Here is a 13796-nt window from a genome sequence, read left to right on the forward strand (position 1 = left end):
ATGGTCCATGACATCCCATCACTGAGGGGAGAACTATATATCAAAACATGTGATACTGGAGGGGCGTCCCTGAAACAGCTGGAGTATTTTACACTTTCCACAGAGCAGACATGAAGTCCGAAACATGTGAAGGGTGTTCATGTTTGAAAAAGCTTACAGGGTACACAAGAACCCCAAATACACCAGTGTTTGGGATTAAAGATCATTGTTTATATTTTATTTTTTAAAGAAGTCTCTTGAATGTATCCACCTCAACCGGACCCACACTGGACCAGGCATTCGGTGCATGCTCCACAATCCCTGTGCCTGGTTTTGCCCCCGGAAGTCGAACATCGTGAATATGTAACAAGTCGTGTTGTGGTCTACCATCAGATATCAACATAAGCTAGAGGGATAGAGTGCATCCCATTTGAACCTAAAGTAAAGCGTAGAGCATGAACAAAATGGCTGTAAAGTTGTTCATGTTTTCATCGTTTCACCATGTGTTGTTGCTAACTTGCTAATAAGGTCAAGCAGCAGATTTCCAATAGTAACTAGCTGAAATGAGGCATATAGCCACCTACCTTAGTGGAGTCTGACATATCTCCATCAATAAATCGATTCCCCCACACTGCTTGTGTACTGGGACATGAACAGGAGGCCAATTAAATGGCCCAATCGAGCAATAAGCTTGAGCGGCGCATGCAAGCGTACTGACTATTATGGAATATGAGACGAGGTGATGGGAGAGTGACAGCAATTAACATACAGAACATTGTGATTTCTTTTTTTCTGCTGGTGTCTCCCACGCTCGCTCTCAATCTCTCTCTATATATAACCAGTCTCCCAAACTTACGCCATGATTCCAGACAGGTGGAACATCTCAGCAGACAGGTAGGCCATGTAGCTGTACACGAAGACAAAGAGTGGCTCGATGACACGTGTGTGGGAGGCGAAGCGAGAGGTGAAGGCGGCCACGATCCCGTAGATGGCTCCCACTAGAACACCGCCCAATGAAACCACCAGGAAGGAGAGGACACCCAGGAAGCAGTCCATTACTGTCACTGAGCCTTGACCTGAATACTCCTCAAACAGGTGGTACAACACCTAGGAGGGGGGGAGGGGAGAGAGAGAGAGGAGAAAATAAGATGATATCATGATGACATGATAATATGAGAAAACATGGGTGTTCATCAAGGTAAAGGCCAAAGGAAGAATATTTAAATCAATAACCATCAACAGGCTGTGTTGAGTCTCTGAAAGTTTTGAAAAGAGGAACACAAAACAAGTGAGAGAAGTTCAATGACAATAGATTTGACCTCAGGTCAAGCTATTCACAGAAAACAGGGTGGAGTTCACAGCACATGTGATATGGTGACAAAGCCTGTCATCATTATGTAAAAAGCACAGTTCAGTGTATCGTTGACATCCTTTTTAAGAGAAGACTTTATGGTAGTAAACAATAAGGGACTTGTTTTCTTTACCAAAGTATTCAGCCAGTAAACCCTTTAAATCTGTGCCTAGCCTTTGTTAAAGACAGGGTTGGTAATTTCCTCCAGATGCACTTTTCAAGATTTTGGTTGAAATGGTCTTTAGGTCCTGACAGAAATTAATAACTCATGTGCTCTGAAAAAGGAACAAAGAACAAAGGAGGGGGGGAGGGGGAGAGGGGGGGGGGGGGGGGTGCAGACGGGGCACTGAGGTAATTTCAAAATCATACTAGTTTTCGAAAATCACCAACCCTGGCTTTAAGTGTTGCACTGTACGGATGTAGATTTTATGTAAAGCCAGACTGATTGCATATTGGCCCTAGGCTGAACAACTCTGCTATTCTCAAAGCTGCACAGACAGGAGCACCCTGGTAGCTCTCGAGGCACAACATATACCAATTATTAATCCTGAGTCTCTACTGCATCTGCCTAGGTCCAAATTCAACCAGGGCCCTTTGCTGCATGAGAAAAGAATGACAGCGGCTCCCTCACTCATTCTCTCTCTCTCTCCGCTAGCATCAGTGACAGCAGAGAGACAGGGCAAGGCAGGTCTTTCTCTGCCAATGACAGCGCAGTGTCATCCTCTTTTTTAAACATACATAGAAGCTTAGTTTCCATCTGAACATGTGAGCTCCAGACAATGGCCCTCGGTGAATGAGCATGCAGAGTATCACAGTATTATATTACGGTATTATACAGTAGTAAGATCTTTCAGGGTAATGCTGTGCTAGTTGATGCACTGCTAGCATCAATAGTAACTTTATATGATTGCTGTTAGCTAACAGCTCGTGTGCTGTGAGCTGAGGACAATCGAGTGATGACAGGATGGTCAGTGGATCAGTGTGTTGACAGCTTGGGTTTACTTATGGAAGCTTCGAAGACCAGAATTAACATTTTTTTACTTCAATTGATGAACAACCTGCTGTGATGCTTAACCACAGAGTTGCTTCAGGCATGAATCAAATATCAAACTTTTTGTTTTAGTCAAGAGGCAGACAACTACAAAAGCCCTGAGTGGACATGAATCAATACTTTTTAATTACTCCCTTGATAAAGAGCCATTTGGGTTGTTTTCTTGAGAAGTCAACTTACTTATCTCTAACGCCTAGAGTTGCCAAAGTACCAAACAAACACAGAAACAGGCACAACCTATCTCATGAGTGTGGGCTATGACAGGAGGGCATTTCATGGTCTGGCCTATCGCAGTGACCAGCGTATTTTTTCGTTTTTGTATTTCTTGATCACCTGGAGATTATCTGCTTTATCAGGAGAAAACAAGCTTCGTTATATCGAGTTAATGAGATAGACAGCTTATTGTTACCATTAAACCAGCTTTGTTGTCCTAAAGAAAAGAAGGAAAGTTAGTGAAGAGGTCCAGAAAACAACCAGCGTTATCTTGAGTTAATGAGAGAATTAAGTCAGGACCCTTGAGAAAACTCCTGGAGATGATTTGCTAATCGAGGGAAAATAAGAGTAAATAAAATGTATGGATGCACGTCTGCTTGGGGATTCTGAAAACATCAGCCTTCAATCGATGGAACAATAAACGCTTTCTCTCGCAACAAAAACAATCAAAAAGTCTGCTACCATCCTCATTGTGCCCCATGTCCTTGTTTTTCCTCACTCACCACAGTGACGGCATCATTGAGCAGCGACTCGCCAAACACCAGGATGTGCAACAGTTCATTGATGTGGATCTCTTCGAACACAGCCAGCACAGCAACAGGATCTACAGCTGAGACGATGGAGCCGAACAGCAGGCAGGGCAGCAGCTCCAACGTGTGGAGAGGATTTGGATTGGCTGGTTGGATCTGGCACACGGCGTACAGAAGCCCCCCGATGAAGAAGGCGTTCCACAAGGTCCCCACGACAGCAAACATCAGGATGGTGCCCAGGTTGTCCATGAAGGCTCGGATGGGCAGGAAGTAGCCAGCATCCAGGATGATGGGAGGCAGCAGGCAGAGGAAGAACAATCTGGAGTCCAGCACTGGGGGGACCTCCTCTCCAGCTAGTTTGATGAGCCCCCCCACCAGCAGGCCCACAGTGATCAACAGGCAGCTCTCTGGCACAATACCAGACAGGCGAGGAATCAAGTGGAACCCTGGGAAATGGAAAACAAGGATAAGATGCACAGGAATGGAAAACACAAATATAAACAATAAAGGAGTGACATATCTGTAAAATCACTGATTCAGGCTTTAATGGTTTTGTTATCGTTTTGTGAGTGTTTGACAAGATTAACTGGAAATGTACCCATCTCATAAGAAGGCGGGACTGCAGAAGTTAAGTGTACACTTGCTAACATGCCATTCAAATAGCTGTAGGATGGGACATACGATATTTCAGTGAGTGCTGGCACCACCTAGATAATAAATTCTTTACATTCAGCAGATGAAGGTGTAGAAGTCTCTCAATAATCACACTGATGTATGTGGAGTTTGCACACATCTGTAACATCAGTATTCTGTTTTACATGAAGATCACTTGTATTGACAGTACAGTACGTGTTTGTGGGGAATGCAAAAAGGGGTTTCAACTTCAGAATGTCAGAGCTTGCATGCCCTTAATTTCCTTATTCCCACTTTTATCTATATGCAGAACAGCCTGGTACTCTCAGCACATGATCAAGCTGCTTTCTTTGGTTTGGAAGCTGCTGTCTGGGAAAAAAGGACAAAATATGTGTTTTGTATGCTGTGAAGGTACTGGTGTGACACAATGCTTACACCGTGGCCTGTGAATTCTCAAGGAAAAAATGAAAATGATATGCAAAACCTCGACTGTGGTCGGAGCTCACATGACAACTAGTCAAGGCTGCAATTTTACATGCATGAATGACACAAGCCTATAAAAGTTCAGCTCTTTTGGAGTCCGTTTGTCCTCACGTTTACCTCAAAATCCAATCTTGGATGACTTCCACATAACTGAAATAACCTTATGCAATTATCTACCATTGCTTGAGGGCTGCATTGCTCACATGTTTTTAGCACATGCAACTGTGAAAGGAGTCCTCACAACGCAAACGCAACATTTTCCACTCTGACTTGGGCACTTCCAGCAAGCCCCCTCGCACATTTTCCGTGAGAAGTCGGGGAGGAGCATGTGCGAGAATACATGAAGAGTTATTCAGGAAAATTCACTGTGAGCAAGAAGGAGGGGTAGGTGATGTTGATATCCTGCAACTGGTGCACAACCATAGACTGTATTCACGCGACTGTTGAATCTGCTTCACTATGTTTGTGATCTTCTCTTTTGTTTCTATTGCAAATATGTTGCTGTTGAATTTATTTAAAAGCAAAAATTCCCACGTGAGCATCAGACTCGGATTGCTTCACTTCCCTGTCATTCTTTTAACGCCATATCTTGTTTCTTGCATCCATGCACCTGACAGCGGGAGACTTTCCCTTTCGGTTGTGAGTGGTTGGTTCCCAGGAAGCATTTAGGGTCAGTCAACCTGAAATTCTGTAGAAATTGTCATGCTTATGTGCTCTTGAATAAGTGCGTGCTTATGTGAAAACGGCTTTTTGACTCCTCAAAAGGACACTTGATGTGCTTGACATGAAACTATAAACACAGACAAGGTCACATATACACCGTGAGATGAAACGACAACTGCAGCCACTCTGCAAAAAAATAGTGAACAGAGACTTCAAAGAATAGCGTGCGTCCCATAGTGGGAGGTCTTCCTTGGCTATATTTACAGTAAACTACAGCGACACACAGACCATGATATGCTGCTCTGACATAAACAAACACACAGAAATATGAACCACACAAGGACACATGCTCACACGCAGGCTGAATACTGTGACAAGGTCTACGTCATAATGACATTATTGGATATCATCATGGTGAGCGAAACCTGGCTGTAATGTTACAGATTAAGCCTCTTCAGTAGGACTCAGTTTTGTAATTTCAAGGAGAAAATTCAGCATATCTCTGATGGAAAAACCTCAAATGTAAGAAAAAGACCCAACTTCACATCACATGTCCCATTGGGAAATAATGCTGGTATGAATGACACAATGAAACCTGACTTTGCAGTTGGAGTAGGTGTTTATATTAATAGACAAAAACAGATGGATTGATGAGTTAATTGAGCCATGTCAACAAGTTGTTTTACCTTATCCGCCCAGAGCTACAGCTATAACATTGAAACATGTAGTCCACCCACCTCTATAACTTGAGTTTTCAATTTTAAAGACACATTCACACAGGCTTTGAGCCCATGGTGCTGTTGGAGGCTTGGATTAAAGCAGCAACAGCAGCACATTTTAAACTATCAATAAGCACAAAAGGGGACAGGGTGGATGGAGCAGGGACCGTCTGGCCCATTAGCCACAGGGGTGTGTTCCCTCTCGTGCAAAGAGTGGAGGGGGAAGGCAGGCAAGGCGCTCAGGTCTGCTCCAGTTTGCACAACGAGGATGTTGGAACAGCAAGCTAATTAATATCCAGTTAGTAAAACATCGCACGGGGTTATGCAAGATCTTGCATAAATGCTTTCAAGTAAATAAGAATTACCACAGCAAGTAAATAAAGTCAGATATTTATTAGAACAGAATAGAATTACTTTATTGATCTCAAACTGGGAAATTGTGGACATTTTGGAATTAATACTTGTTCATTTAATTATTTGAAGTTGTAAGACCCTGTCTTCACAGAATGGGAACATGTAGCGGTTAGATTCTCCCCTTGACAAATATTTGGGACTCTGGATCGACCCTGAGCTCTCTTTCAAACCACATATTGATTTTATAACTAAACGTATTCATAGCGGTCTAGGCTAAATGTAGCGTTCAGTCAACTGTTTTTCATCTCAGGTAAGAACAAGAATCTTCTCTCAATTGATATATGACCTATCCTCCATCACGCCGATATTGTTTACCAGAACACTTCAGACACTTACCCCTGTTCAACTGTTCTACTGTTCTTGGTTCAATAAACATCCTCGTATATTATCCACTCAGACACATGAACCATCCTTTTTTCATTGTCCCCAGAATTGATTAAGAAATTGGTCGCAGGTCATTTAGATATAAAGCTCCCTCAGATTGTAATAATCCCCCCCTTCTGAAACCTATTGCTTTATTCCACGCCGTCTGGTCACATTTATTTTATTTTATCAAACTAACCTGTCCTTGTTTTTTATTTTCATTAGCTTATAACTTTTCAGTTTGCTTGTACTACATATAAATCAAAGACAAAGTGCTCTATTGTTGCTCTTAATACTGTTGTACTCTTATTTCTCAGGTCTTGTTAGACAGCTGAGGGTGGGGGTGGGAGACGTCGAGAGAGGGAGGTGTCTGTATTTGTGTAATTGTTTGCATGTCTGTGTAGTAATGCATAATCACTTTGAGTTAGGATCCCCTTCAAAATAAGATGATGCATGTCAAGGGTCTATCCTTTAATAAAAATACTAAATCAATTCAAGGACTCTCTGTGAGAATATCTAAGGCTGGGGGGAGGGGTAAAGACAAAAGTATTAGTGTTTCAGCTCATAATCTAACAAGCGAATGTCTGTGGCTTTTACAGCTGCATGTAGCCGGAGCTCCGGAGCTCTGAGGGAAGACAGTGAAGAAGCCTTTAACTTTATTGGTCTGTGGAGACCTCATTTCCCCCCACAGTGAGATCTCAGAGGCAGTGAGAGCTCCTCTATATCCAAACCACTTTATTAGAAAACAGGCACCACCCACAACTCCAAGAATGCTCGGTGGGTTAACAAAGATATATCTGTGATGACTGCTGGAAGACACAGTATACGAAAAAACCTTGTGGGATCCATGAAACATGGTCTGCAAACAAAGCTGGTTTACTTTAACAAGTCAGACCTGGAGGGGGCTTGCGCTCGACATTTCAGAGCAAACATAACGTGTGCATGATATCAGGCTGAATGGTTGTAGAGCCATACAGCTAGGAGGATAAAAAAAGACTAAAAGTTTCCAATACTATCTGAGAACTGTGTCTCATGTCTACAGCATGTGCTTGGGAAATCACAGGGAATGGAATGCTCTTTACAACTTCATTTAAATAAGCAAGTTAACTAGGAACACAGGTTTATTTCCAGCACTGTCGACAGGGAGTACTTCAAGTGGTGGACAGGGTTTCACAAATTCAAACACCCAAACACTTGTGGAGCAGCCTACTTCAACATACTATTGTATATCTCCTGTTGATCACTGTGCAGCTCAGCTGTCGACCTAAGGGAGACCGTCTGGTCAAATACAAAGTTTTCTTCTATTAATAATAGACAACTCAAGCTTGAAAGCTCTGCCAAACAGAAACGAGTAAAACTGATTCCAGAGGTCGACACGGGAAACAAAAGTAGGGTTATTATTAGATGAAAAGGACTCCCATGATCCCTTGGGATAAGTCTTCTTCCGTGTGACATTAAGTAATGAACTTGAGCAAGGGGACTTTCGGCACACAGCTTTCACTCTATAATTCATGATCCATAAAAAGGCCACAACGAGCTGGCATTTAAAACTTAATCAAGCGATAGAAATGACACAGAGCCTTTAGAGGTAACAACACAAAAGCTGCCACAGCATGACACCGTACATTGTTAGGATAATATAAGTGTAGGATTAGCAAACAAAAAAAATCACCATATTTCAATCTAATAAAATATTTGCTTAAATCATTTAATTCAATAAAAGAATTTCAATGACGGAAATTGTGAGGGGTTTTTTTGAGAATCGTGTATTTTTCAATTGGTAAGTGAATACAAATACCGACTATGTGTTAATGTTAATACTGCACAAACTTCAGGAAAGTGTGAAAGTACTAAGCAACTCACTAGAGGTATACAATTGAATGTGTTCTTGTTTTTTTTTTTTTTAAGAAAACATATCAGTGCTGTAACAAACCCTGACACAATGCAATTTTGATTTATTCCATTTTAGGAGCCTGCAATCCAAATGAGAAGATGTCATTGGTCCATCTTAAAAAAGAAAACAGCTTCAAATATGGTTTGAGAATTTTATCTGCAAGCTTTCCTGGATATTCAAAAGATAAACTATCATCTATAAATCTTTACTTTTAAGAATAAAAACTGTTATGTCAATAAGCATTGGTTAAAGATTACCACGATACAGATGATATTGACTCCTTTTTCAGTTATTGCTAAGCCCTTAAAACTTACAGGAAGGTGTTTTGAATACTCTGAAAGAGAATAACTAAACTGATGGTAGGACCAAGCTCTGCAGAGAAAACTATTTTACAAAACCTTTGCTAAAGACAGACAGGATAGAAGTCCTTCAGGAAAGGTCACGACAGGGTGGACTAAACCGATTACTGCAGGTGCCTCCAGCAGTGGCAAACAAAAACGCTGGATGCAATAATGACTCTCTAAATGGACCATTATCATTCATGGGTGACTAGGAGGGACACGTGAAGACTGCAAGACAAAGAGAGACAGTTGCCATTTCTGCATCAGTACAGACACTTTTAACTGTTAAAAAAAAGAATCTCTCAGCAGGTCCAGGACCTGAGGACAACATGGCTCAGCGCCAGCAGAGCCTGAAGAGCTAAGCAAGGCTAAGTGGTGACAGTTCACACATCCTTAAATCTTTTCTTTCATGGCTCTGATTATGGTGCTTATCAAGTGAAGAGCCAAACCCCCATAGATAAGATAAGGAGAAGTAGGGCAGGGAAGTACAAAGAATAACTCGTGGCACTCAACAAGAAGTGCTGTCAAGACATTAGTGTGAAGGAGATAAATGCTCAGTGAACTCAATGAATGAAAAAACATCTTGTGGACTAACATAAGGCAGGAATCTTGAGCTGAGAGAAAAGGCTGTTCATCCTGGCTGCTTGTCAATAATGGCAGGCGCCGTGTCCTTGCTGCACTCCCTCCTGAGAGCCTAAATGCAGCAAGGTTATTAAAAACCAGCAAAGGGTTACAGCTCTTTCACGACCAGACTGTGTACTGAGTGTCGACACAGCCTGGTACTCACTCTTCAAGATCAGGAGCTGTGTCTTGTTGCCAGGTGACTAATTGCACACCGCTGGCACCCAAATCTGCCAGTTGAAGCCAGCACAGGAGAGAGAAAGCATTCAAACATGTCTTAAAGAAGGCAATCCATGGTGCATTCATGGGTTTCTCTTCCTACACACCAATCCAGAAAAACTGCCCACTGACACTAAAAATCCTGACGTTCACAGGAAGGTCAAGAAACTCTTTTATGTCAGAGCGATGAAGGGCTTATTCTTTTTTTACGACTGTGCTGAGATTGAAGACAAGCCTTTGCGAATCATTGCTTGACTGTATGATGCATATCATTGTGTTCCGCAAGCTGCTTGTGCAAGACCAGTGTTGGTGTAAAGTATTAATAACGTTGTGCTGCTGGCGTACCTCTATATGATCCCCTAATGTCATATCTTTGTAAAAGTTCTACAGGCTCACACAAGGTGATTCCCTTCATGGCTGGGTTCCCATCCAGTAGAAGCATCGCATCGTATTTGTTACTAAATGTACTGCTAGTCAGTGATGGTGTCAAATGTCGGTGACAAGCACTGCTCTACTCAGGCCTTATCAGGATTAGAGCATCTGAATGTCTGTGTGGAATAATAAGAAGAAAGTATCTAGGAGGCGAGGACAGTTTTTTTTTTTTAGGAAGAGGGGTTGAGTTGTTTTTAAGAAGAGGGGTTGTGTCATTTCCTTCAAAGAGAAGAAATTTGTGCATCGCCTTCAAACAAATGACACATTATAAAAGATATCTTTAGTTTATGACACACTGATTGAAGCTCTGCCAAGGGTGTGCTTTCTAATGATGTACCTGGAGTCTTTCCCACAAAGGCTTTAAAGATAAGGGTAATACTGAAGTCCCATCCTTCTCAATAGGTTTGCCAAATCCTGCGACTTTGGAGTCCACACACACACACACACACACACACACACACACACACACACACACACACACACGTATTCATTAAACTTACTCAGTTACTCACAAGAGTTATTTGTCTTGTCCAAGCATGGCCAGTATTTTTCAGTAATCTAATACTAAATCTGGAACACGCCTTCAAGTTTCAATTTCATCAAGGCACATTGTGTGAATGAGTTTAAAACTAGAGTAACTGCAGTAGGAGCGATGAATACTGTTGAAGAAATGTTAAACCGGGGGTTTGCTGGTCAGCCCAGTGGTACTGATAATATCTCTGTTATCGACTGTTCACTGAAGACAAAAGAAATCCGTTCCCGATAGAGCATGTCCCCTGGAGAACCATTTACTCTGCAAACAGTCAAGCTAGCCATGTGCAGCATTCCTGGAATTGTTTTAATCAAAGACGTGATGTCTCTTGGATACTTGATTAAGAGTCACAGATTAGTGTCTGACAATTACAAAGAAACATGACCAACAGGTTTTCAGTCCCTCAGATGCAAAATCAGAAAGAACAAAGGGGAAATAGTCACAACAAACACTGATGGGTGATCACTGTTTGAGTGCTAAAGGTACAATTGTGTGTTGTGACTGAATGTGTGCTGTATCTTACTATACAACAATGACAGACGGCCACTTTTATCAGCACATGATTTCATAATATGCACTAAAACTCCCAGTCATGGTTGTGTTTCAGTTGAAAACCTCTCGACTTTTCTAAACCCATGATGACCCCCGGGATGAATGAGCGTAGTCTTCTAAATTTCCACTAATGTCACTTCCTGCAGTCTAAACTGATTGACAGTTTATTTGTCCTCAAAGGAAATTCTTATCAACAGTAGGTACATAGACAAAAAAAAAAAAAAAAGTCGAACATACAGAACCGTGTACTTAATAACAAACATGGGATCTTTGGGAATATTTAGAGGGCAATAAACTGCGAGAACACAAATCAACAAATAACCTGACTGCTAAAATTAAACATCCGCACTTCCACTTTGCTCCTTCTGCTCACTATAAGTGCTTAACAGAAATAGTGAGAATAGCAACAGTTATTGTCTTTTAATTATTTAACTGAATTAGAAAAGGCCTTGTAACAATAAACAAAGCCTGTGATAACAGCTAGTTCAGTTCTTTATTTGCACTGCACAAAACATCCTCCACAAACAGTAATGAAAAGGGAGCGCTGCTGAGAACACGGTTAAGGCTATATTGCTGCAAGAAAAGTTTGCTTAGGCTGTATCATTGCCCGGGCTTTATCTAATACTGAATCTAGCTCATCTCGTGAAGTCTAGCTGGTTTATTCACTTTACAATATCTTTGTGTTAGGCCAAATCATCTGTGGTGATAATGTTATGTTACATTACGAATGGCTAGCAATATCTGATTGATCAGTCCACTTAATATTGATAGAAACCAAATGTTCTCAGATTTGAAGTCTTTTTGACAAGCCTACATATTTAAGCATCTAAAATTAACAAACTGAAAAACAGATGTTCTTATATTGCTCTTGACTTCATGTCTCAGTCCAACTCCTATGACAGAAACTACGTAGACGACAGCAGCTCTGTGTGTAATGGTGATTGGCTTTCATGGAGCGTCACACTCGGGTAACATACACCATCTCTCCAAATTGTTTGCCCAGTTATGAATAATAAATGGGATGTGTGAGACTTACTGGACTTGTCAGACATGTCACAAGGAGACTCATTGGAGGGGAGGGGCTTTACAGCCACAAACACTAAGTACCAAGAGGTGTGTCATGTCGCCCACTCATGTATTACCGTGAAATACTATCAGGTCATTGCTAACTGGAAGGTCATTCTGAAAGTCTATGCCGGCTGGATGTTTGATGTAGCTATAACAATTACAACCCTTTACTTTTACAGTGTTTACATATTTACAAAATGAATGTAGGACAAAGTCATATAGATTCCTGACTAGATAACACTCACTGTTTCTGATTAAAACTAAACAGATCTTTTCAAACACACCCTTTTTCTAAACACGGGGTCAATAAACTATATTACGATATGGTGACTATACACAAGCCTTTCATTGCCACTAATAGTAATGAAAAGGTTGAAAAAGAATAGTTATTTCAGTGTAATACTGGTCAGTAGCCTATTACAGGGGTTAAAATAGAGGATGTCTGATAAGTACAACGACTTTTCCAATAACATCCCCTAAGCTTTGATTTAAAAAAAAAAAAAGCTTTTGCACTTGGTATAATAAATTCACACAAAAAAAAAACGAGGAAGGAAAAGCCCAGAGACAGGGTTGCTTAAGCGATAAATGGGCCGAGGACATTCTTTCAGACTCGTAAGCTATTAGGGTTGCTATGAACATGAATCAGACTCTGGTCCAAGGATGAGCAGTGTAGCAGCAGACACATTGAATTACCCCCATTTTCAGCAGTCAGGGGATAATCAGAGGCTTAAGGTCACCAATGTTTGCTTTTCCTGCTGCTGCTGCTGCTGCTGCTAGCTCTCTCATTTCTGCCTCTCATCTGCTTTCTACACTTCAAACATTTCTTAAACTCTCTATTCTTGCCAAAATAGTGAAGTATCCTACCATGTCTAAAGACTGCTGCTCAGTCAGCCCCCCCCCCCCCCCCATGCTACTGACAAGCTGCTGTCCCTATAGCAAGGGACAACAAAAGCAGTCTTCTGTGGAAAGCACAAAGCAAAGAAGGACTGAGACAGCGGCAAGGAGTGAAGAGAGTTGAGGACGCAACAAGGGAAAGTAAGAGTTCAACAAAAGTGTTTCCGTTCAGAAAATTGCAAAATAAAAAATAAAAAAAATGCCTCGGCTCGGGCTTGATGGTCACTTTTTGAGACATTGGTGAAACATTATAGTGAAGCAGGACAGGAGGGTTCCCCTGTGTTGAGACCTGGCTACACAACGGTTGCTGTCTAAAATACTGCCTGCTGCATCAAGCTGCTTAGTCATCACTGTAGCAGGAAGATAGTACAGCACCAGCAAAAGAGCCCCTTCAGAAAAGGCTGACAAGTCTGATGAGTAATCAGCGTGACAAGGAAAATAGATTTCCCTCTGACTCTTAATTTAGTTTTTTACATTAAACGTATAGTAGGCCTATCAGCAAGCAGGGACATCTTTGAATGACAAACAGAAGAAAAAAAAGGCATCGGTTTCGACCTTGTGGTTAGATATTATCTGTAAAAGGATTTGATTTTTAATCAGTCATGGCAGGCCTGTGAGTAGCTTTATCTAGACTGCATGCTTGTAGTATGAATGAAGACTACTAATGTCTGAGGGTGAATACTATCTTCCTGACAAACCATCCAACAGGCAGCCCTCCATTCAGCATGTGATTTAAATCAGATAAAACAGACCGCTTGTTTTGAAATGCAGGAAAACGTGCACATGAACTGCGAAACTACACCTGTAACACAGGCCACACAGAGCTATAGCATTTCCTGGAAGA

General features: G+C 41.5%; 1 protein-coding gene across 2 annotated transcripts in view; it reads right to left on the bottom strand.

Moving 5' to 3' along the window:
* The window catches only part of slc9a1a (solute carrier family 9 member A1a), a 37511-nt gene that overhangs the window by 22562 nt on the left and 1153 nt on the right, over positions 1 to 13796 (bottom strand). For both annotated transcript variants that reach the window (XM_065957626.1, XM_029277264.2), the window contains exons 2-3: positions 3098 to 3570; positions 836 to 1086 (exon numbers count right to left, since the gene is read on the bottom strand). In XM_065957626.1, coding sequence (XP_065813698.1) covers positions 836 to 1086; positions 3098 to 3570 — 724 coding nt within the window. The remainder of the gene's footprint in view (positions 1 to 835; positions 1087 to 3097; positions 3571 to 13796) is intronic.

Source organism: Labrus bergylta, chromosome 8 (genome assembly GCF_963930695.1).
Source record: "Labrus bergylta chromosome 8, fLabBer1.1, whole genome shotgun sequence".
Lineage (NCBI taxonomy): Eukaryota > Metazoa > Chordata > Actinopteri > Labriformes > Labridae > Labrus > Labrus bergylta.